The sequence below is a fragment of the Microcaecilia unicolor genome, chromosome 1, assembly GCF_901765095.1.
Source record: "Microcaecilia unicolor chromosome 1, aMicUni1.1, whole genome shotgun sequence".
NCBI lineage: Eukaryota > Metazoa > Chordata > Amphibia > Gymnophiona > Siphonopidae > Microcaecilia > Microcaecilia unicolor.
In genome coordinates this window covers 28923291-28948505 of record NC_044031.1, presented here as the reverse complement: position 1 = coordinate 28948505, position 25215 = coordinate 28923291, and the positions used below count along the sequence as shown (strand labels likewise).

The following is a 25215-nucleotide window of genomic DNA, read 5'->3' as shown; positions in this document are numbered from 1 at the left end:
ATTAATCTCAGAATCCTGTGATTATAGTTCTTATAAAGGTAAAAAAAATCATCTCTATATATAAAACGCACCTCCAACATTCTAATGAAGCCTCAAGCCGGAAACTTGAAGTGGCATAGATACCCAGTTTGCCCATGAGTGTCTGCCCCGCCCTCGCATCAAACGTGATGACGTCGATGGCGGAGCACTGACACTCAACGAATCAAGGAAGCCCATTGGTTAATCTCTGTTTCCACTCCACAACGCTGCCGTCATTCCCAAACACTCAAAACCAAACAAAATCGCCGCTGCACCCCGTCCCCCCGCCCACAGTCCCCCACACCCACCATCCCGCAGCCGCTCGCTCACCGTTCTGCTGCACCCCCTCTCCTCTCCGACTCTGGCCATGCAGCAGGACGACTACTACACACGAGTGAAAGTGACCCAATCAACTACACTGTAAGCAAGGAAGCCCATTGGTTAATCTCTGTTTCCACTCCCCAACACAGCCGTCATTCCCATACACTCAAAACCAAGCACACCTAGGAGCTGCTGATCCACATTGTCGTTTTTTATTTCTTCTTCCAGAAACACGTCTAAAGCTGTTTCTACCATAGGAGCCAACTTTTCAAAATTATTGGGGCTGCTAAGCCCAATGGAAATGACCCCTCCCTGGACAAATACAAGGAATTTTCTCAATATTGGGGGTGCTCAAGCACCCACAGCACCCACAGAGTCGGCTCCAATGGTTTCTACTGGATAAACTGTGCCTTAAAAGGTAAAGGACAAAAGGTTTTTGTTTTTGGTTTCTTACTGCACACCTTTTTAATTTATTTGAAAGCTACCCATCTGCACATATGAATATCATGAAATCTAAATTAAATATCACTAAAACAGCTTTAAAAAATATTCTACCTGGTAAAAACAGCAATTTTAAACTCTGTATTGTCAGATCATTTGTCAACAATACAAACTTTATCCAGGTAAGTGCCCATGGCTGCGTCAGCCCCGCCGTTGCCTGTCAATGTGTGTCAGAGTATGAGGGAGCTCCAGCTGCCTGTGGGTCACAACAGGACTTAGCTGTTGGACGCCAAAAGCAGTCTCTCCATAGGTTGACAGCAAATAGCAACCCCCCCCAAGCACCTTGGAGGAAGGGAGGGGACAGGACCGTTGAATTGGGAGGGAGGGGGAGGGACCCTTGAACTGGTAGGGGGACCCTGGAACTGGGAGGGGGACTGTGGAACTGGGAGGGAAGGTGACCCTGGAACTGGGAGGGTGGGGACCCTCAAACTATGAGGGAGGGTGGGGAGGACCCTGATACTGGAAGGGACCCTGGAACTCGGAGGGAGGGGGGGATGACCCTGGAACTCGGAGGGGGGGGTGACCCTGGAACTCGGAGGGGGGGAGGGGGGATGACCCTGGAACTTGGAGGGACGGAGGGAGGGATGGAGGGGGGACACTGGGAGGGAGGAGGGAGGGGCCCCTGGCACACACTCTGATTCTCACACTCTCCCTCTCACGGACAACCTCGCACCCAGTCTCACTCTCTCTCTGTCACACACACACACTCGCATATTCGCTCTCTCTCACACAGTCAATCTCACACACAATCTCTCAAACATACACACTCCGAGGAAAACCTTGCTAGTGCCCGTTTCATTACTGTCAGAATCGGGCCTTTTTCACTAGTTTATACTAATAGTTGTGAATGAGTGAGTCCTCTTGTCGAGCAAAAATAACAAGCCAGATGCTGGATACAACCCTTAACCGGCATGCAAATGACGTAAGCAAGAACCACAATCTCCTAGCAAAATGGCAGGCAATAAGTTCAGTGATATCCTCTTGCAGGCTATAATGGATGAAATATCTCTCAAAAGAAAACTACAGGACAATCACAACATACTCGTTGAACTAAAAGAAGAGATTGTCAACTTAAAAGCTCAAATTACTAACACCAAATCCCGTATGAATGAAATTGAAATCAAATGCAGTGCTAGTATAGAAGTTACATCTTCCCTCCAAAAAAGGTCAAGGAAATAGATAATCTAAAGAGAGAAATGAGAGTTGCTTACCTGTAATGGTAGTTCTCTGTGGACAGAAAATCTTATAGCCACACAGATGAATTGACGTCTGTCTCGCTGCACCCTACGCCTGGAATAAACTTCCTGAGCCCCTACGTCTTGCCCCATCCTTGGCCACCTTTAAATCTAGACTGAAAGCCCACCTCTTTAACATTGCTTTTGACTCGTAACCACTCGCCTCCACCTACCCTCCTCTCTTCCTTCCCATTCACATTAATTGATTTGATTTGCTTACTTTATTTATTTTGTCTATTAGATTGTAAGCTCTTTGAGCAGGGACTGTCTTTCTTCTATGTTTGTGCAGCGCTGCGTACGCCTTGTAGAGCTATAGAAATGCTAAATAGTAGTAGTAGTAGTAGTAGTGGTGACTTGGCTGACCCGGTCTTTCTGCAAGCTTAGAAAATGTTTTAGAAAACCTCGCTGCGCATGTCCCTAACTTCCTGCCTTAAAAATAGTGTGTAGAAATAGGAGATAACCACGCCCCCTCATCAGTTTCATGAACAGTAAGCGACAACTATGGGAGGAAGGGACTGTGTGGCTATAAGATCTTCTGTCCACAGAGAACTATCGTTACAGGTAAGCGACTTTCATTTCTCCATGAACCAGAAGACCATATAGCCACACAGAGGAAGACTCCCTAGCTGTACACAGATAACAGACAGTAAAACATGTTGTCTACAATTTGTAAATGCAAGTAAAGAAATCTGGTACCTACGTTTGGAAGAGGAGGTGAGTTGTCGAATCATACACTGGAAGCCAAAACTGCTTGGCCAAAACTGGAATCAGCAGCTGAAGCAACATCCAGGCAGTGGTGATGAATAAAGGTATGTACTGACGACCATGTTGCTGCTCTGCAAATATCCATTAAAGAAGCATGATATAGCTGTGCCTTAGACATAGCCATGGCTATTAGTCTGTGAGCTGTAACGTGGAATTTTGCCAGATGGTGTAGTAGAAGCATTCTGATAACAAAAGAGTATACAACTCGCAATCCAGTGCGATATAGTACAGTTTAGAAACTGGACGAGAATGATCAAGATTAATGGACAAAAACAACTGCGATGGTCTCTGAGGTGAAGCAGTACTTTGCAGGTAAAAGGTCAGTGCTCTAGCACAATCCAAAGTATGTAATTTCTTGTGTCAGGGCGATAGATGTGGTAGAGGGAAAAAGACTAGTAAAATGATAGATTGGTTCAAATGAAATGGTGAAACTATTTTTGGAAGAAACTTCGGGTGGGGATGTAAAATAATTCTGACATGTAAAATTTGTGAATAAGGAGAATAATGTACTAATGCTTGAATTTTTTGTCAACATGACATGCAGACATAATGGCGAGAAGAAAAGCTGTCTTCCAAGTAACAAATCTGAAATTTGCAGATTGCGTGGGTTCAAAATGGGGGTTCTTAAGTTGAGTAAGGACCATTTTGAGATCCCAAACTACTGGCGGAGGTTGAACAGATGGTTTCAGATTTAATAATCCCCTCATAAAATGTTTAGTTATAGGATGTCGGAATACTGTAGCACCATCTAGAGGATCATGAAAACCTGAAAGAGCTGCTAGGTGCACTCTGATAGAAGAGCCCATTAATCCACTGTTGGAAAGGTGTAAAAGATAATCTAGCATATGTGAAATGGAGCATGAGAGAGGATTTATACTCTTAGGACTACACCAAATGACAAACCTGTGCCATTTTGCAACATGTGATCTTGTGGAAATTTTTCTAGACGCTAATAAAACTTTTTCCACCAACTGGGAAAAAAAATAGAAGAATCTCAGGGTTCGTCCTCCTCCCCTATCCCACTCTCTGTTGGAGTCCCCCAGGGATCTGTCCTTGGACCCCTCCTTTTCTCAATCTACACCTCTTCCCTGGGCTCCCTGATTTCATCTCATGGCTTCCACTACCATCTCTATGCTGACGACACCCAGCTTTATCTCTCCACACCAAACATCACTGCGGAAACCCAGGCCAAAGTATCGGCCTGCTTATCCGACACTGCTGCATGGATGTCCAATCGCCACCTGAAACTGAACATGGCCAAGACCGAACTTCTTGTCTTCCCACCCAAACCCACCTCTCCTCTCCCTCCACTCTCTATTTCAGTTGATAACACCCTCATCGTCCCCGTCTCATCTGCCCGCAACCTCGGTGTCATCTTCGACTCCTCCCTCTCCTTCTCTGCACATATCCAGCAGATAGCCAAGACCTGTCGCTTCTTCCTCTATAACATTAGCAAAATTCGCCCTTTCCTCTCTGAGCACACCACCCGTACTCTCATCCACTCTCTCATTACCTCTCGCCTTGACTACTGCAACCTACTCCTCACTGGCCTCCCACTTAGCCATCTATCCCCCCTTCAGTCCATTCAGAACTCGGCTGCACGTCTTATCTTCCGCCTGGACCGATATACTCATATGACCCCTCTCCTCAAGTCACTTCACTGGCTTCCGATCAGGTACCGCATACAGTTCAAGCTTCTCCTACTAACATACAAATGCACTCGATCCGCAGCCCCTCCTTACCTCTGTACCCTCATCTCCCCTTACGTTCCTACCCGTAACCTCCGCTCTCTAGACAAATCCCTCCTTTCAGTACCCTTCTCCACCACCGCCAACTCCAGGCTCCGCCCTTTCTGCCTCGCCTCACCTCAAGCGTGGAACAAACTCCCTGAGCCCATACGCCAAGCCCCCTCCCTGCCCATCTTCAAATCACTGCTCAAAGCCCACCTCTTCAATGTCGCCTTTGGCACCTAACCACCACACCTATACTCAGAAATCTAGACTACACCAACTTGACATTTTGTCCTTTAGATTGTAAGCTCACCTGAGCAGGGACCGTCCTTCTTTGTTAAATTGTACAGCGCTGCGTAACCCTAGTAGCGCTCTAGAAATGTTAAGTAGTAGTAGTAGTAGTAGTAGTAGTACTCGGAGAGGTGGAGACGCCAAGCTGCTAAGCAGAGTCTGGGGATGTCCGGATGGAGGAGATTGCTGTCGTCTTGTGTAAATAAATCTGGAGACTGGGAAAGCAGTTGAGGAGGCAGTGACAAGATTGTGAAGTATAGGGAACCAGGGTTGCCTTGACCAATATGGAGCTACTAGGATCAATGAAGCTTTGTCCTGAATTGCCTTTTGTAATGTTCTTGGAATGAGTGCATTTGGAGAAAATGCATAAAGGAGGAAAGACGACTACTGGATGGAGAATGCATCCTCTGCTATGCACTTTTGAATGGGCCACCTTGAACAAAATTTGTGACACTTGTTCATTGGGGATGCCAACAGATCAATTTCTGGTATACCCCATTGTGCAAAGAGATCTTGTGTAACCATGGTCTCGTTGAAGTTGTAATTTCCTGATTAAGGAGTCTGCCAGGGCATTGTTGATATCCGGAAGATAGGACACCTGAAGTGTTGAGTTGAGAGAAAGGACCAAGTTCCAAATTTGAACAGCCTCGGAACAAAGAATCTGAGATCCAATTCCTCCTTGCTTGTTGACATAATACATTGCTACCTGATTTTCCGTGTGTATGTGAATGGATGATAGAGCTGTTATTGAAACGTTTGAATTGCCAGTTTGATTGTCCTCAGCTCAAGAAGATTGATGGAGAACTGGTATTCTTAAGAAGTCCAAATTCCCTGTGTTGATAGATGATCTATGTGAGCTCCCCATCCCATTTTGGAAGCATCCATCGTGAACACTTTGGTGGGAATTGGAGCATGACATGGTACTCCCACAAGTAAATTTTCTGGGTTTGACCACCAAGTCAGTTTATTTTTGATTTGTTGCATTACAAATATCTTGGCAGACTGTGGATGAAGAGACTGGATCCGTCTTTTTAAGTACCACTGCAAAGGTCGCATTTGAAGTCAAGCTAGCGGAATAAGATTCGCCGTGGAGGCCATATGACCTAGAAGCACTAACAGAGTTCTGGCTGTGGTTACTGCAATGGATTGAATATGATGTACAAGTTGAACTATTATCGTTGCTCTGGAAAAGTCCATTGAACATTATTACATTTTTTTTTGGGGGGGGGGGGGGTGGGGTGGGGTGGGTTGCCGGGTTCTTGAAGCCTGGATTGGCCGCTGTTGGAGACAGGATGCTGGGCTTGATGGACCCTTGGTCTTTTCCCAGTATGGCGGTGCTTATGTGCTTAGATCAATTCTGCTCCTATGAACTGAAGATTCTACATTGGGGTCAAATGTGATTTATTAGAAAATCTAACCTTGTAAGGATATGACTTGTGAGTTTCAACACTGCAAGATTTTCCTGAGGTGTATTTACTATTACTAGCCAATCGTCCAGCTAGGGATAAAACATTATGCCCAAATGTCCTGTTGAAGAAATGGAAGTATCATTGACAGAGTAGTCATGTGACATTTTTATTTCTGAATATATCTGTTCAATCTTCGAAGGTCCAAGATTGCTATGATTCCTTCTCTTTTCTTCTAAATGAGAAAGTATGTTGAATAAAAATCCTTTTTTCATTGATCAGGAGGTACTATCTTGATGGCTTGAGCTAAGAGCAATCTGTGAACTTCTTGGAGCAACAGAAGGTGTGGTTGTGATGGTATTTGGAAAGCTGACAGTGTTCTGAGGGATGGCCAATTGTGAAAATTTAGTTGATATCCTTGCTGAATAATTTTGAGAATCCATTTGTCTGTAATGATCCGCAGCCATGCAGGGTAGCATCTTTGAAGTCTTCCCCCTATAAGTATGGTAGAAACCTGGGGAGTGTCAAAAAGAAGGTGCATGTTTTGGTTGGATTGAAGAGGCTACCTTCTGAGATCGCTTGTCTCTTGTGGACCTAGGCTGGTAAGATGGACGCTGACAGCCTAGTTTTGAAGTATATGATGCTCATGTAGTCGTGAACTGTCTGCACTGCTGATAGTGAGATCTTGTTTTTAGGCTGCTTGTATCTCCTCCCAAATCATGTTTCTTTTCACAAATGTACCTGGAATCTCCGGACTGAACCAGGACACTGTTTTGTTTTTTTCTCTTTATATTTTCTCTTTCTTGGTTTACGTCGGGGTCAGCAATGTTTTTAGGCTGCTTGTATCTCCTCCCAAATTAGCATAAACCAGCCATTCTGTACTGGAAGGAGTAAAAGAAACCAAAACTACAAGATAATGAGAATGGCAATTCTTTTTTATTATTTACCAAGAGTAATTTACAATTACAAATGCTAGTTTCTCATGGGAGTGCAGGGGACCCAAACATGTGGTCTACCTCTGCTTCTTCCCCCGCAACGTAATGCTCTGATACAGCTGTTTATATACCTTTTTTGTTAAGCAAGGCTTTAGCACTTATCTTCCTGAGAAATCATTCTGTCTTCTATTCACACCATCTATCCCACGTCACTAAATCTCACATTCTTCTGTTCATCCATAATTGCACCTTTCCCAGGCCTGTTTGCACACAGGAATGTCTTATCAGATCATAAGTTCCAGGGCCTCACGATTTATAGCCTTTGGCCCTTTTGACTCTGCTCTAGAGTGGACAACTAAATTTATAGTGTTTACTTAGGTGCTAGCAGACCATAAGCTCTGATTCAGTAAAGAGGCCAACTAACAGAGACACTCAAGGCCTGCTTTTACAGGTCCATGGTTCATATTTCATAGTTCATAACTAGCACTATAGAAATGATAAGTAGTAGTAATAGTAGTACCCATAATATACAATCTGGACAAATAGTATGGAAGTTTTTAAAATGTGTTTTATGAAGCTGATGTTTTATCAGTGTCAAGGGTATCTAAGGTGGTGCAATCATCCCGGAGACCTTCAGTCAGTTCCTTTACCTTATCCCTGAACAAAGAGTCACCTAGACATGGGGCATCTGCAACTTTCTCAAAAACTTCCTCACCAAGTGCTGAAGATCGTAGCCATGCAAGACAACACAACACTATGGCGGAAGCTGCACCCCCGATGAAAGGGTCGTAATTATCATGTGCAGCTCTAATCATGTGTTTGGAACATTCTTCTAAGTTAGACATTATAGTATGAAAAATAGGGATGCTGTCCTGAGGCAGAACAGCCTGAAGTTTGGTTAGCTCATCCATAATAGTATATAAATATTCCACATGGTGGAATGTGTGGACTGATATTCTAGCTGATAGCATAGCTGACTGAAAAAATAGACGACACATTATGTCCATTACCTTCAAGTCTTTCTGAGTTTTGTTCTTCCTCATAGAAGACTTGACTACTAAAGAAGCATGAGGAAGTTGCTGTTTGCAAAAGCCTAAAACATCTTCTGCCTTGTATTTGTATTTCTGCTATTCTGCCCGGCGCCACCATGTTTTAAAAATGGCTGCTGAGACTCCCTTTGGCAGTCTTGCGAGACTGTCGAGACCCGCCAGACTACTGTGGGAAGTCTAGGCACCCATTTTGAAAACACGATGGCCTTGGCGCTGGGCAGAATAGTGGGAGTGAGCAGGAAAGAGTTGGGTTCTTTTCTGCCCCCCCCCCCCTCGAAGAAGCCACTAGACCACCAATGCCCTTCAAGGTAAGACCAGGAAGGCAGCTGAGGCGGTAGGGAGCTGGTGGCAGCAGCGCGGCATTTGGGGGGGGGGGGCTGGCGGGAGCAGCATGATGGTGGTGGGGCAGCAGTGATGGGGAGCCCAATGACCTTTACTGCGCGGGGTCCCAGATACTTGTCAGTCCATGCCTGCTCACCTGCGTATGAGTGAGTAACTTCTCTTTCTCTTGAGTTCTTTGCATCCCAGACGTGCGGCTTTTCCTCTTTTTTAATCTTTGATAATACTTCAGAGTTGATGCTTTTAAGGTCTGTGCCTAGGAAGTACAAAGAGAGTTGAGGTTTATTTCCTTTACATTCAAAGAGAAATACACAACAGTAATTCTCAGGGTGCAAGACATGATGAGGGAGGGGGAAGTTCTATTACTGTCATCTACCATAAGCAGAAGGATTGGGGAATCATTGTATCTTGAAGTGCTCAAACGTTATTAAGAAGGGAGAGCAAATGTGAGAAAGAAATATATAAATAACCAGCAAGGAGACGGTAATCTCTCTCTGCAAATCACTGGTGAGACCTCATCTGGAGTACTGTGTCCCGTTTTGGAGAAAAATCTCCAGAAGGAGAAAGACCAATGCGCAAACACTTGGAGTGTGGTTTGACAATTTGATGACTCAGTGACTCCCATGCATAATTTATATAGATTATCAGAAGGATGGGTTTATTCACATTTCCATTGTTGAGTGAAAGTTGCCATTATAAACTGGTAAGAATCACAGCCACTCAAAATGTAAATCAACAGGGAAATTTCCTGGACTTCCTGTAATGGCCACAAGAGGATAAGAAGCACTTTAGTGGTATTCCTTGCCCAATCCTACCAGAACCACAGAAATCAGCAGCATCAGTGCAGATAACACAAAAATCTAATCAGCAAATACATGACACAAACCACCTAAAATAATCATGAATTTCTATGAAGACAAGCAGAAAACCAGGTCTCCTGTCTCTAAGACACCAACTTCCCTCTTCCAGACATTCACTATACCCGATCCAGACTTAGAAACAATTCTGAGGAAAATGAAAGAGACAGTAATAGAAACATCAAGTAGATGGAAGGACTGGAAAGGAAACTGGATAGTTAAGGACACAGAAAACAACTTTTTACTCCAAATTGAGAGGAGACCCCATCAAAGAGATCAGAACTGAGATTGAGGGGTCCTTTTACTAAGGTGCATCAAAAAATGGCCTGTGCTGGTGTAGATGCATGTCCATTTTTCTGCACACCTGCAAAAAAAGGCCTTTATTTGGGCCAAAAATGGACATACAGCAAAATAAAAACCGACTTGCGTCCATTTTGGGTCTGAGACCTTACCGCCACCCATTGACCTAGTGGTAAAATCTTTGTTCTAAGTATGCCACGTCCCTCATGGAGGGATGGAGTGACCTTGACAGACTTTACTTTTATAGACCGAACAAACTCAGCACAGTAACACCCCATGGTCTGAATCAAGAAACTGAGTTTTCTGTGTTTTTGTGATGTTTTTGATCACTTTTCCAGCTTTATTATGACAGCTTCTGGACCCTGGATTTTAATATTTTAATGTGAAGATGCTTTATAGTGATTCCCTTGTGGGGTTTATAGATTTATGTTGTTGAGGACTGTTTTGTGCTGAGATGCTTTTGATTGGGATGGCTTACCTGGATTTTGATCGCGATTTTTCAAACTTGTTTCTTTATTTTTGGGGTTGTTAGAATTAATCATTTTAGTCTATTTTTAGAAGTTCTAGTACATTTTTAGATGTTTTTGAGACATTCTTCATGTCTTTTATGGGATTTTTTTTTTTAAAACTCTGAGGTTTCTTCCATGGTTGTAATGCATTGATGACATCAGTGAAATGCACTGACGTAATTGAAACACATATATTCAAGTTCAATGTGTTCCACCACGATTTTAGCCATTATTTTCATTTCTGCGTACTTTTAGGATTTTTTTTACAGTGGGTTTTTTTTTTTTTTTGTAGTTATGGATTTTAGAATCTCTCTAGATGGACTTTGAACACTTTGGCATATTTTCAAAGCACTTAGCCTTCCAAAGTTCCACTATGGAACTTTGGAAGGCTAAGTGCTTTGAAAATATGCTTTGGGCCTGTTTTTTTTTTTTGTTTTTTTTAAATCAGTCGTTGCCACTGTTGTTTTATCACACCACATCCTTTTTACATCATATTTAAGTATTCTTACCATTATAAGTTGAAACAATGTCTCTTTAACTCCATTAATTATGTATGCGTGACATCCTAGTGTATATAAGTTAGGCTGTCATAGCAAGATTGTTTCTCTATTTGTACAAGCGCATCCAGGAACAGGAGCAGGTGAGTAGATTAATTTTAATTGGTTTTTGAATATTTAATACCTTTTAGCTGCTGATTGATTTAACACCATGGTGGAGAATTTATTTCTATAATACAGTGCTAGCTTCATTTTATCTGTTGGACCAGCCAGGGTGAGGTCTGTATCTTTACACCAGCTGGGTAAACCTCTCTCCATTTTTCTTTTAAGTGATTTTTACAGTTGTATTTACAGTTTTGTTTACTTTTTAGTTCTTAAGTATGTATGAGTTTTAATTTTGATACAGATGTTGAATAGTTTGTCGTTTTCATTTTAAAGTGTATTTATTGTTATATGTAGCTCTTATATGAAGGAGTTTGTATTGTAACATTATTTGCATCTGTTTTTTACAATAATATCTGAATGCTTTTATGTTTGCCATGCGGATGGCATAGCTGCATGTGAGACGCTCCTAAAAGCATCCACACTGGACCATCAATACTCACCAGAAACTATTACAAAATTAATCAAATTTATTCTAACTCACAACTGTTTCTGCTTTAACAATGATATCTATCTACAAATCATGGGCACTGCGATGGGCACCAGGACAGCACCCCAATATGCCAACCTCTTTATGGCTGAGCTGGAAGAGACATTTCTAAATACATACCAGACCAAACCCCTAAAATACTACAGGTACATGACATTTTTATGATTTGGACTGAGGGGGAAGAAACTCTGAAACAAGTTTACAGTTCCTTCAATACACACCATCCTACAATCAGATTCAAAATTGACTACTCCCCCAGAAAAAGTCAATTTTTTGGACACCACAATCTCCATCAACGATGGCTATATACAAACATCCATATACAAGAAACCCACAGACAAATGCAGCTACCTCCACAACTCCAGCTTCTACCATTCACTTACAAAAAGATCCATTATTTACAGCCAAGCCACAAGGTACCACCATATCTGCCCTGACCCAGGGGACAGAGACAGACACCTCAAACCCCAGACTGCATCCTTCCAACAGAAAGGCTACAACCCCAAAATAATCTCCAAGAATATTGTCTCCTCCCTCAAAACACCCAGGGAAAATCTTCTACAGTACAAGGAAAAGAAAGCCACAGACAGAATCCCCCTTATAGTGACACAACCCAGAGCTGGAAAAATTAAGAAAAATCATAAAAGATCTACAGCCTCTACTCCAGGAGGATGAATTACTGAAAGAGATATTCCCAACCCCACCAGTGCTGGCCTTCCGACAGCCACCCAATTTAAAACACAAGCCAATTAGAAGTAAGCTCCCAACACAGACTCAAAAAGAAGAAAATGGCACACATCCTTGCAATATAGCCTGCTGCAAACTATGCCAAAACATTTCACAGGACCCCACGGTCATTCACAAAGGAAAAATATTCAACATTAAGGAATCTTTCACATGCTCATCTTCCAATGTGGTATATATCATTAAGGGTGCTACATTGAAGAAAAAAGTCAGATGCTAAAGAAGAGATTAAATTTACATAGACACCATATGAAAAATGCTAGTACCAACCAGGATGTCACCTCTGTGGGGCAGCACTTTACAAAACCAGAACACTGTACCAGTGATTTCATTTTAAGAATCCTGAAAGGGAACTTTAAAACAATACAGGAACATAAGACCTTTGAAGTCAGAATGATTAAATATTTTGACACCCACCAGACAGGACTTAAAGATCTGGGTTTTCTGGCCCATTATAAACCATAAATTTGTACTGCTTCGTCACCCTCTTATCTGCATGCATATCTCCCTGTCCCTCATCCACCCAGCTCTCCCTGTCTCTCACCTAACCCATCACTGAAATGCTTTGATGTTTCACTTATATATATACTGTCATCTACCAACATTTGCTTATTTCCGATCTGGCGAAGAAGGGCTACCTTCAAAAGCTAATAAAAAAATGTATTAAATTATGTCCAATAAAAAAGGTATCATCTTATTTTCTTTTCCATGTTTTGTTTTATTTCTATTGATTACCTTTAAAAGTGGACTAACATGGCTACCACATCTCTCTACTCAAGTTTGTCCAGTATCTCAGGCGAAATATGGCCATATCGGGCACAGATGTTTGAATTCCTGGGAGCTAATAATGCACTAGGGTTAGCCCGGGAGAAGCTCAAGGAGCTCCGACAGCACGTCTTCAGCAGGGCAGGATTTACGGGAAGAACATGAAGGAATTCTCCAGCGAATGCAGTTGCTCAATGACCCATTTGTAAGCAAAGTGGAAAAGACTGAGGCTCATTATGAGGTACAAAGACGTATTTTATTTGGGATGCAAAAGAGAGTGTCTGTTCAGGAACAACAGGTTGCTATTGGGGGGAATGAACACGAGTTCGCAAAGAAGGTTTGAGAACAGTACCTCAGGGTACAGGAGAACAAGCAGATGTTACAAGATATGGAGGCTAAAATAGATTCCCTACAATATAAAATAGAAAGGGTGAGACGTGAGCTTGTTCAGTCTAAAAAGACCAGGTCCTTGTATGAAATCCCACGTGATGGGGGGTCATCAGGCCAATTTGAGTTCCTGCAGAATTGCAGATGTGGGTCGATGCTTAACGTTACAAACTGAATCTGCTAGATTGCAGCTGGATTTGGTGGACCAAAACCAGCGGAAAATAGAGACCTTGCAAGGAGGCATGGCAGCCTTAATAGATAACCTGACTGTAATTGAAGCGTGACATGTTCAATTTGTCAGAAGAGAGATCAGTGTGTAGCTGCCCTTGAGTGATGCACACAGATGATGGAGGCCATGCATACCACAGTGCTGAAGCATGACTCATGCACTGAGAGCGGTAGCGATGAGGAAGAGTCTGAAGAGGAACCCAGTAACACACTGCAACAGAAAGCCCCTCCACCACCATGAGCCAGCAGTACTTCCATGAGAATGAGGAAGGATACCTCCATCCATGGAAGGTCCTGGGCCCAAAGGCAGACCCCCCCCCCCCCCCCAAATAAAAAAGCAAATTGTTCACACCTGAGGTCAGGCCTCTATCAGGGAATGCTGAGCCCCTGAACCTTTATAAATGCATAAAGGGATTTAAAAGGATGGTAGACCCTTTTGACAGGGAACAGGATGTGATTACCCTGTTGCCCCGGACAACAATTTCTGCCAACAATTCCTAACCTCCATATCATCTTGTCAGGAAACTGACCTGGCTGTGTTCAAGCAAGCTCTGATTAAGCATTATGGGCCATATGAAACAGACTTTGATGCTCTACAGGCAGGCTACATTGTGCAGTGTGGAGAAGGGCAGTCACCTAAAAGTTGTGCTTATGAGTTAAACTCACTTCTACTTTGAATCCAGTCCTGATGAGGCAGGAGGATAAAGGCTTTAAAACTGTTTTTCTGAGGACTCTGCCAAAGGTTATAAAGGCTGCTTTAACAGGTAAAGAACATGAGCCGTTCTCCAGCTTGGTGGAGTATGCCGAGAAAGTATGAGGCCAGGCAGAATGGTCCAGAGGGGCGTGAAAATATGAGTTAAAACCAGGGCAAGGCCAAGGACTGTAATCTACATGTCAATTCAGTACAACACATACTCCTTCCTCTCACCCACATGATAGTGGGAAGTTCTCTGGAAAGTCACCTGCTGGAAACACAAATCAGTCTGCCAGGAGCAAATGCAAGCCTCAGAGGAAAACTTGGAAAAATACGGGGCCCACAAGAAGCTCAAACGCAGGGTCCCCCACAAAAAAACAGAACTGCAAGACACCAAGTCTCAAATGCTGGCTGACACTCTAAATAGCTTCACAACTGTAATGCAACAGTTTGCAGGTGCACAGCAGGGTACTCTACAGTTGATGCAAGCACAGTCGTATGGGAATCACTAGGCAGAGGCGTTGGAATTATCCTAGGAACGGAAGCAGTCCTGAACCTAGTACCACACAACAGGGCCCACGAAATAGCAATCCCATGGAAGAAGTGCTGTAAGGGAAATTGCTTTTTAACTTGGGGAAAGGTAGACTTAAATAGGTAATCTCGGTGTCTTTATTTTTAAGTTACTCTGAGGGGCATAATCGAAAGGGGCCGCCCATCTCTGGGAACGGCTAAGAGAAGGGGCGGTCCCAACCGTATTATCGAAAAAGATGGGCGGCCATCTTTTCTTTCAATAATACGGTTGGGCCGGCCAAATGCCTAGGATTTGGGCAGATTTGAGATGGCCGGCCTCGGTTTTCGGCGATAATGGAAACCGAAGGCGGCCATCTCAAAAATGAACACATCTAAGGTATTTGGTCGTGGGAGGGGCCAGGATTCGTAGTGCACTGGTCCCCCTCATATGCCAGGACACCAACCGGGCACTTTTAAAAGTAAAAACAAAACATTAAAATACCACCCAGGTGCATAGCTCCCTTACCTTGGGTGCTGAGCCCCCCAAATCCTCCCCAAAACCCACTCCCCACAACTCTACACCATTACCATAGCACTTATGGGTGAAGGGGGGCACCTAGATGTGGGTACAGTGGGTTTTGGGGGGGGGTTGGAGGATTCCCATTTACCACCACAAGTGTAACAGGTGGGGGGGGGGGGGGGGGGGTTGGGCCTGGGTCCACCTGCCTGAAGTGCACTGCAGTACCCACTAAAATTGCTCCAGGGACAGGACTTGTTGCTAAAACCCACTGTACCCACATGTAGTTGCCCTCTTCAATCCTAAGAGCTATGGTAGAATTGTACATTTGTCCCTCCCACGACCAGATGACTTGGATTGGGACGTTTCTGAGCTGGGCGTTTTTAGTTTCCATTATCGCAAAAAAAAAAAAAAAAAACGCCCATCTCAGAAAGGACCAAATCCATGACATTTGGTCCGTCCAAACCGTATTTTTGAAACGAAAGATGGATGCCCATTTTTTCGATAATGCGGTCTGTCCCACCTCTTCACATACCCGTTTTCGGATAGAGACGCCCATGGAGATGGCCGTTCGCGTTCGATTATGCCCCTCCACGTAACTCTTTAAAGATACGTGCTTTTTTTCTGTGAAGCAGAGTTTGCCCAAGTCTGTAAAACAGCAAGGTAAGGTCAGACAGTAACATGGAGGGGCATAATTGAACGGGGCTGGCCATATATATGGGCGGCCATCTCCAAGGCCGGCCCCAGAAAGCGGCATACTCGACCGTATTATCGAAACAAGATGGCCGGCCATCTTTCGTTTCGATAATATGGTCGGGGCCGGCCAAATCTCAACATTTGGGCCGGCGTTAGAGATCGCCGCCATTGGTTTCCCGCCGATAATGGAAACTAATGGTGGCCATCTCAAACCTGGCCAAATCCAAGGCATTTGGTCATGGGAGGAGCCAGCATTTATAGTGCAGTGGTCCCCTCACATGCCAGGACGCCAACCAGGCACCCTAGGGGGCACTGCAGTGGACTTCATAAATTGCTCCCAGATCCATAGCTCCCTAACCTTGTGTGCTGAGCCCCCCAAACCCTCCAAACCCACTCCCCAGAACTGTACACCACTACCAAAGCCCTTATGTGTGAAGGGGGGCACCTACATGTGGGTACAGTGGGTTTCGGGTGGGTTTTGGAGGGCTCACATTTATCACCACAAGTGTAACAGGTGGGGGGGGGATGGGCCTGGGTCCGCCTGCCTGAAGTCCACTGCAGCACCTACTAAAACTGCTCCAGGGACCTGCATACTGCTGTCATGGAGCTGGAGCTGCATACTGCTATCATAACATTTGAGGCTGGCAAAGAAGCTGGCACAAAAATGTTAAAAAAAATTTTTTTTGGGTGGGAGGGGGTTGGTGACCACTGGAGGAGTAAGGGGAGGTGATCCCCGATTCCCTCCGGTGGTCATCTGGGCAACTGGGGCACTTTTTTGAGGCTTGGTCCTAAAAATAAATGGACCAAGTGAAGCCGGCCAAGTGCTCGTCAGAGCTGGCCTTTTTTCCATTATCGGCCGAAGCCGGCCATCTCGTAACCACGCCCCCGTCCCGCCTTCCATACCCTGCCAAAACGCCCCCTTTAACTTTGGCTAGCCCTGCGACGGAAAGCAGTTGAAGGCGGCCAAAATCAGCTTTTGATTATACCGATTTGGCCGGGTTTAGGAGATGGCCGGCCATCTCCCGATTTGTGTCGGAAGCTGGCCGGCCTTCTCGTTCGAAAATAAGCAGGATAGTAACATAGTAGATGACGGCAGAAAAAGACCTGCACGGTACATCCATTCCAGTATAATCTTATCTTAATATTCCACTTGCAAACACAGCAACAGAGAGGGGTGAAGGAGGAGGTTAAACAAGCCCTAGGACTATTCTGTGCAAAGATTTATGGTTGGAGGTCGTGAGACTGGTTTTGCTGGAACAACTAAATCAAATGTTATTTTTAGAGAAAGGGGCCATCAACTGAGACAGCAGGAGCTGAGACAGCAGACTGAGAATTGTTAAGTACACATAGTTAGAAAAAAGGTAAAAAAGGAATGGTTTATTACAGCAAAAATAGGAGTCTTACTAGCACTTTATTTTGCTCCAGGCTGGTAATTCCTCCACAGGAACAAGAAAGGAAAAAGACTATTTGTTTGTACTACTTATGAATTGTAATTGGCAAGGCAGCAATTAGATATCTATTTTCCTATTTGTAATAAATAAGCTTCAAAGATAAATTTATGATTGGCTAATGGTGTATCTCTTCCTGTGTTCTTTAATCCAAATTATTTTATCCAGGGAATAAATGTCTGAAAATTTAGCCTTGAATCTTGCAGCCTGTCTGATAAGGAGGCATAGGTATACGGTTAAACACAGTCAAGGAGTTTTTCTCCAAGAAATGAGAACTTCTCTAAGGCTGAAGTGTAGTCCCCTCCCTAGGGGCAAGGATCAGGATTACAAGACCCAGTCATTTAGGTGTGACCACAGACTACATTAGTGAAGGGGTAGACCATTATATACTGTATGTGAAGGGGTAGACCATTCAGGCCTTCTAAAGGAGAAGTTGAGGCAAAGAGAAAACGCTACATAGAGGCCAATTAAGAGAGGATTTGCTGATTTTAATTTTGGAATTAAACCAGAAAGAGGTCCATCAAGACCAGCATCCTGTTTCCAACAGTGGCCAATCCAGGTTACAAGTACCTGGCACGATCCCAAAACAGTACAATACATTTTATGCTGCTTATCCTAGAAATAAGCAGTGGATTTTCCCCATTACAATAATGGCTTATGGACTTTTCTTTTAGGAAGATATTCAAACCTTTTTTAAACCCCGCTAAGCTAACAGCTTTTACTGCATTCTCTGACAATGAATTCCAGAGTTTAATTACACGTTGAATGAAGAAATATTTTCTCCAATTCGTTTTAAATTTACTACTTTGTAGCTTCATTGCGTGCCCTCTAGTCCTAGTATTTTTGGAAAGCGTAAACAAGCGATTCACTTCTACCCGTTCCACTCCACTCGTTATTTTATAGACCTCTATCATATCTCCCCTCAGCAGTCTTTTCTCCAAGCTGAAGAGCCCTAGCTGCTTCAGCCTTTCCTGATAGGGAAGTCGTCCCATCCCCTTTATCATTTTCGTCTCCTCTCCCTGTACCTTTTCTAATTCCACTAAATCTTTTTTGAGATGTAGTGACCAGAATTGCACACAATATTCGAGGTGCAGTTACACCATGGAGTGATACAAAGGCATTATAACTTCTTCATTTTTGTTACTTTCCTAATAATACCTAACATTCTATTTGCTTTCTTAGCCACCGCCACACACTGAGAAGAGGGTTTCAGTGTATCATCAACGATGACACCTAGATCCCTTTCCTGGTTGGTGACTCCTAATATGGACCCTTGCATCATGTAGCTATAGTTTAGGTTCCTCTTTCCCACATACATCACTTTGCACTTGCTTTACATTAAACGTCATCTGCCGTTTGGATGCTCAGTCTCCCAGTCTCGTAAAATCCTCTTGTAATTTTTCACTATCCTTTTGCAATTTAACAACTTTAAATAACTTTGTGTCATCAGCAAATTTAATTACCTCACTAGTTACTCCCATCTCTAGATCATTTATAAATATGTTAAAAAGCAGCGGTCCCATTACAGACCCCAGTGGAAACCCACTATCTACCCTCCTCCATTGAGAATACTGACCATTTAACTCTACTCTTTGTTTTCTATCCTTTAACCAGTTTTAATCCACAATAGGACACTTCCTCCTATCCCATGACTCTCCATTTTCCTCTGGAGTCTTTCATGATGTACTTTGTCAAATGCCTTTTGAAAATCCAGATACAGAACATCAACCGGCTCACCTTTATCCACCCCTTCAAAGATAAGTAATAGATTAGTGAGGCAAGATTTCCCTCACTAAATCTATGTTGGCTTTGTCTCATTAATCCATGCTTTTGAATATGATTTGCAATTTTGTTCTTTATAATAGCTGCTACCATTTTGCCCGGCACTGACGTCAGGCTCACCAGTCTATAATTTCCCAGATCACCTCTTGGACCCTTTTAAAAAATTGGTCTTACATTGGCCACCCTCCAATCTTCTGGTACCATGCTTGATTTTAAAGGTAAATTACATATTACTAACAATAGTTCTGCTAGTTCATTTTTTAATTCTATCAGTATTCTGGGATGAATGCCATCTGGTCCAGGCAATTTGCTACTTTTCAATTTGTCAAATTACGTCATTGCATCTTCCAGGTATATATATATATATTTTTTTGGTTATAATTGTACCCCACGCTTTCCTACTCATGGCAGGCTCAATGCGGCTTACGTGGGGCAGTGGAGGGTTAAGTGACTTGCCCAGAGCCACAAGGAGCTGCCTATGCCTGAAGTGGGAATTCAACTCAGTTTCTCAGGACCAAAGTCCACCACTAGGCCACTCCTCCACTTCAGTTTCTCTGACTCATCAGCTTTGAATACCATTTCTGACACCGGTATCTCTCCCAAATCTTCCTTGGTAAAGACAGAAGCAAAGAATTCTTTTAATCTCTCCGCTATGGCTTTGTCTTCCCTGAGTGCCCCTTTTACTAGGGTTACCATATGGCTCCAGAAAAAGGAGGACGGATTGAGCCAGCCGGGTTTTACTTCCATTGCTTTCAATGGAAGTAATTGAGCCAGCCGGGTTTTACGTCCATTGCTTTCAATGGAAAGCAATGGAAGTAAAACCCGGCTGGCTCAATCCGTCCTCCTTTTTCTGGAGCCATATGGTAACCCTACCTTTTACCCCTCAGTCATCTAGCGGTCCAACTGATTCTTTTGCCGGCTTCTTTCTTTTAATATACCTAAAAATATTTTTACTATGTGTTTTTGCTTCCAACGCAATCTTTTTCTCAAAGTCCCTCTTTGCCCTCCTTATCAGCATTTGACTTGACATTCCTTTTGCTGTTTCTTATTATTTTCAGTCAAATCCTCCTTCCGTTTTCTGAAGGATTTTCTTTTAGCTGTACTAGCTTCCTTCACCTCACTTTTTAACCATGCTGGCTGTCATTTGGTCTTCCTTCCTCCTTTTTTAATACACAGAATATAGTTGGCCTGTGCTTCCAGGATGGTATTTTTGAACAGCATCCACGCCTGATGTAAATTTTTGACCTTCGCAGCTGCTCCTCTAAGTTTTTTTTTCACAGTTTTTCTTATTTTATCATAGTATCCTTTTTGAAAGTTAAATGCCAACATATTGGATTTCCTGTGCGCACTTAACTCCAAAGCTGATATCGAATCTGATCATATTATGATCACTTTTATCAAGTGGCCCCAGCACCATTACCTCCTGCACCTTAGTGGATCATGCGTTCCACTAAGGGCTTGGTCTAGAATTTTTCCTCCTCTTGCTGGCCCCTGTATCAGCTGCTCCATAAAGTGGTCCTCTATTTTGTCAAGGAATTTTACCTCCCTAGCTTGCCCTGATGTTACGTTTACCCAGTAATTGAAATCACCCATTATTATTGTGTTCCTCAGTTTGTTAGCCTCCCTAATTTCTGATAGCATTTTGCCATTAGTTTTGAAACAAGAGCACATCCCCAGTGCCAGTGTCATGAGCTGATGAGAGGCTGAATGCTACACTTTTGATTATATTCAAAGGCTGCTTCAATGTGATCTGTTGCTGCCAAGTCTCACCCTGGCTTTCAGCCCTGCTCCAGGAACTGGAAGAGGATTTGTCTCCGATTTACAGGGAAGAAAACTGGCAAGACGCACAGGATGGTCTAAAGCAGTGTTTCCCAAGCCAAGTCCTGGAGTACCCCTTTCCAGTCAGGTTTTCAGGATATCCACAATAAATATGCATGAACTCAATTTGCATTCGTTGCCTCCATTGTATGCAAATCTCTTTCATGCATATTCATTGTGCATATCCTGAAAACTTGACTGGCAAGGGGTACTCCAGGACCGGACTTGGGAAACACTGGTCTAAAGGTTCCTCAATCCTGGCTCTAACACTGCCATCCTCAGATAGAGAGCAGGGTTGAGACAAGCTGTGATCATACCTGGAAGTTTCTGAACTAGAAGAGGCACAAGAAAGTGTGTCAAATTACTTTTATTAAATCAGCTAAAAATGCAGATAATGTAATCCTTACCTAATGAGATCAGAGTCTCATAATTCTCCTTCATCACCTCCCTGTACAGCTCCTTCTGCCCTTCATCCAAATATTCCCACTGCTCCTGGGAGAAGTGGACAGTGATATCCTCAAATGTCACTGGCTGCTGAAACACAAACCAGAAACAAGCTCAGTGACTTGAGGAGGAACTCAGACTGCAATAAAGATTCCCCATAACGATCTGACTTCCTAATTATTCCAATCACAACTATTAAGGAACCCTCCTATCCATTCATCCTAATTACATCCTCACGACTGAATATTATATCTTGTCCTGATATCATTATGTTATGTTATGTTGATCTTTCAATCCACTTCCAATCCAATATGATTTACTTATGCACTCTTATTTGTAATAATTGTAAAATTATTATTCCGTTAATATGATTGCTTTGATATTCTATGTACCCATCTGTATCTATATTCTGAAATTCTTATCCTGTAATGTGTACATGTTGCTATAATATTTTGTAAGCCACATTCAGCCTGCAAATAGGTGGGAAAATGAGGGATACACGTGCAGCAAATAAATAAATAAATAAATAAATTAGAGTTCAGATGACTTTATTCTGCTAACATTACTCCACACAAAGAGGACTCCAGGACCTCTCTTCCCCCAAAATTGCCAGGTTTAGATCCTCCATGTGTGGCCCTAGACTTGGTTTTCTCTATGTACATTAGGGTTTTTAAGTCTAACTATGAACTTAGGTGCAGACACTTACACCAACTAGTATTATATAAAGGGAATTAGGTACCTATGTTCCTTCATAGAATGGGCTCCTATCAGTCACCTATGTACAATTATAGAATTACCTATTTAATATGCCAGACAGTCCCTTAAAGGTGCAGGGATTTGCAGGCCACAAGCATTGGAGTCACAGCTGGCCCTTGATCCTCTGTTCCCTTAAGCGGCTAATCTGAATAGGAAATATCACTGCCCTTAGACTATACATCTTAAATTTTATTTTATTAATTATTTTCTGCAGTTGTACCCCACATATTCCAAACTAGTTGTTGGTTCAATGTGGCTTACAGTTTACAACAGTTAAAGCATTTTACATTGACGTTAGGAGTCGGAGGAGAGGGAGGGAGGCCTGGAACTCGGAGGAGAGGGGGGCCTGGAACTCGGAGAGGGGGGAGGGAGGGGGGCGATTCTCCCGCGATTCTCTCCTCCCCTCTATTTGTACCTGAACGTTCTCTGGCTGGCTGGTGCTGGCTTCCCTTCCCTTTCACTGTTCCGCCCTCTGACATCATTATGTTTTGACGCGAGGGCAGAGCAGTTATGGATGTTACGAACCCAGGCATCCAGACGTAGAACGTTGGAGGTGCAAATTATTATATAGGATAGGTTGCAGTCAATGGTGACTCCTAGGATTTTTAGGTTGTCCGATATTGGGAGGGATGTGCCCATGACATTGATGCTTGTGAAGCGTTCGATATTAAGGTGATGTGAGTATGTTTTTTCCTTGTTCATCTTGAGTTTGAATGATGATGCCCATGATTTCATTATGTTTATTCCGTCCATTACCATGGAGGCGATTTCATGCAGATTCTTTTTGAAGGGGATGTAGATTGACACGTCATCAGCGTATATAAGGGGGTTGAAGTTTCATTTGGATAGTGGTCGAGCAAGTGGGGCCATCATCGGGTTGAATAGCAGTGGTGAGAGTGGTGAGCCTTGGGAATCATACACTCCGCTATCCATGAAATAGAGAGAGAGGAAGATGACTTTACTTGGTAGGATCTTGTAGTCAGGAAGCCTAGGAGCCATTCAAGAACCTTCCTCCCTTACCCATCTTACTTACCCACCTTTTATTGTCCACCTCTTTATATACTACTAGTAAAAGAGCCCCGTTTCTGAGCAAATGAAACGGGCGCTAGCAAGGTTTTCTTTGGCAACACACCCCCCCCCCCGCTAACCCCTTCGTTGTTCTGCCCTTGCTCCGCCCTCGAGGGCGGGGCCTGTAGCGATTTCCCACCCACCCCCGCCTCCCTCCCTGCCAACCCCTTCGTTGTTCTGCCATTGCTCCGCCCTCGAAGGCAGGGCCTGTAGTGATTTCCCACCCACCCCCGCCTCCCTCCCTGCCAACCCCTTCGTTGTTCTGCCATTGCTCCGCCCTCGAGGGCAGGGCCTGTAGTGATTTCCCACCCACCCCCGCCTCCCTCCCTGCCAACCCCTTCGTTGTTCTGCCATTGCTCCGCCCTCGAGGGAGGGGCCTGTAGCGATTTCCCACCCACCCCCGCCTCCCTGCCTCCCTCCCTGCCAACCCCTTCATTGTTCTGCCCTTGCTCCGCCCTCAAGGGCGGGGCCTGTAGCGATTTCCCACCCACCCCCGCCTCCCTGCCTCCCTCCCTGCCAACCCCTTCATTGTTCTGCCCTTGCTCCGCCCTCAAGGGCGGGGCCTGTAGCGATTTCCCACCCACCCCCGCCTCCCTCCCTGCCAACCCCTTCATTGTTCTGCCCTTGCTCCGCCCTCGAGGGCGGGGCCCGGAGCGATTTTGGTGACTTCACCACCACGAACCTTCAAACCTTTTTGAGGGAAGTCAGGGCTTGGCTTCACTGACGTCACTGTCTTCAGAACGTTGAGGGTGAGTTTTATATATATAGATATTCTGCTGTTTTATCCATTTTGTATTCTTGTAAACCTGTTATTTTTGTAAGCCGCATTGAGCCTGCTAATAAGTGGGAAAGTGCGGGGTATAAATGTTACAATACAATACAATATACTGTTGTGAGAAATCTTTTTTTTTCTATTTGATGAATCTGCACATCTAAAAAGTTGATAGTAGTTTGTCAACTCTGCAATGTAAACTTTATATTAACGTTTAACCATGTTAAAAATGATTGTAACTGATCACCATCTCCTTGCCACAATAAAAAGTATATCATCTATATATCTATACCAGCTATAGATATATGGGGACCACTGATTGAGGAAAAATGGATCTATGACAGAGTTTATCATGTATAGGCAGGCCACTGAGAAAGCGAATGTTGCTCACATCCCTACTCCCTTTTTTTTTTAGGAAAAACGTACCATCAAAATGAAGTTATTTTGCTAGGGCTGTTTCAGCCAGTGTTGTCAAAAAATTAGGGATAAGCAGTATAAAATGTTTTGTACATTTTGGGGATCTTGACGGTGTGAAGAATAAGGGGCTGTCCTAGCCTGGGTAGGCCACTAGATGGCGCTGTTCCCATAGAAATGGGGGGAAATGCCCAGGATGAGTCACTAGAGGGAGCCATTAGGGGAATGTCTAGGTTGAGGTTGCTAGGACCAAGGAGAGTCCTGGGCTGGAAACAGGTGTAGGTGGTTATGGGCTGGGTCCTGCCTGAAATTAGGGGGAAGAGCCTGAAGGGGTGGAGAAGCTAATTATACCTGCCTGAGTAGTGAAAGAGAAGAGAGAAGCTGGAGACATGGGAGCTGGAGGAAGAAGATCCCCTTGAAGGTGCTGGCTGAACTCTGTGGATTTTTGAAACTCCCTGCTGAAAAGGTGATAGCTGCACTACCATCTGAGAAAGATGGTATCTCTGAGATATTGTTATTAAAAGGTACATAAATAGTGACATCACCAGCATATATAAATTGATTAAATCCCATTTTTTCCAATTTCTTGCCAAGTGGAGCCATCATAACATTAAATAATAAAGGTGATATTGGAGAACCTTGTGGCACCCCACATTCAGAGATCCAAGAGGCTGAAAACTGGTTAGACATCTTTACAAGATAAGATCTAGTCTTAAAAAAAAAACATTAAACCAGGCTGCCACTGTACCACTAATTCCCATGAAGTC

General features: G+C 43.7%; 1 protein-coding gene across 2 annotated transcripts in view; it reads right to left on the bottom strand.

The window, feature by feature from the left end:
* Positions 1-25215, bottom strand: part of LOC115464410 (gastrula zinc finger protein XlCGF7.1-like) — a 37345-nt gene that overhangs the window by 6033 nt on the left and 6097 nt on the right. The window contains exons 2-3 of one of the 2 annotated variants that reach the window (XM_030194795.1): positions 21402-21528; positions 8730-8846 (exon numbers count right to left, since the gene is read on the bottom strand). In XM_030194795.1, coding sequence (XP_030050655.1) covers positions 8730-8846; positions 21402-21528 — 244 coding nt within the window. The remainder of the gene's footprint in view (positions 1-8729; positions 8847-21401; positions 21529-25215) is intronic. The other variant, XM_030194803.1, reaches the window with a different exon arrangement.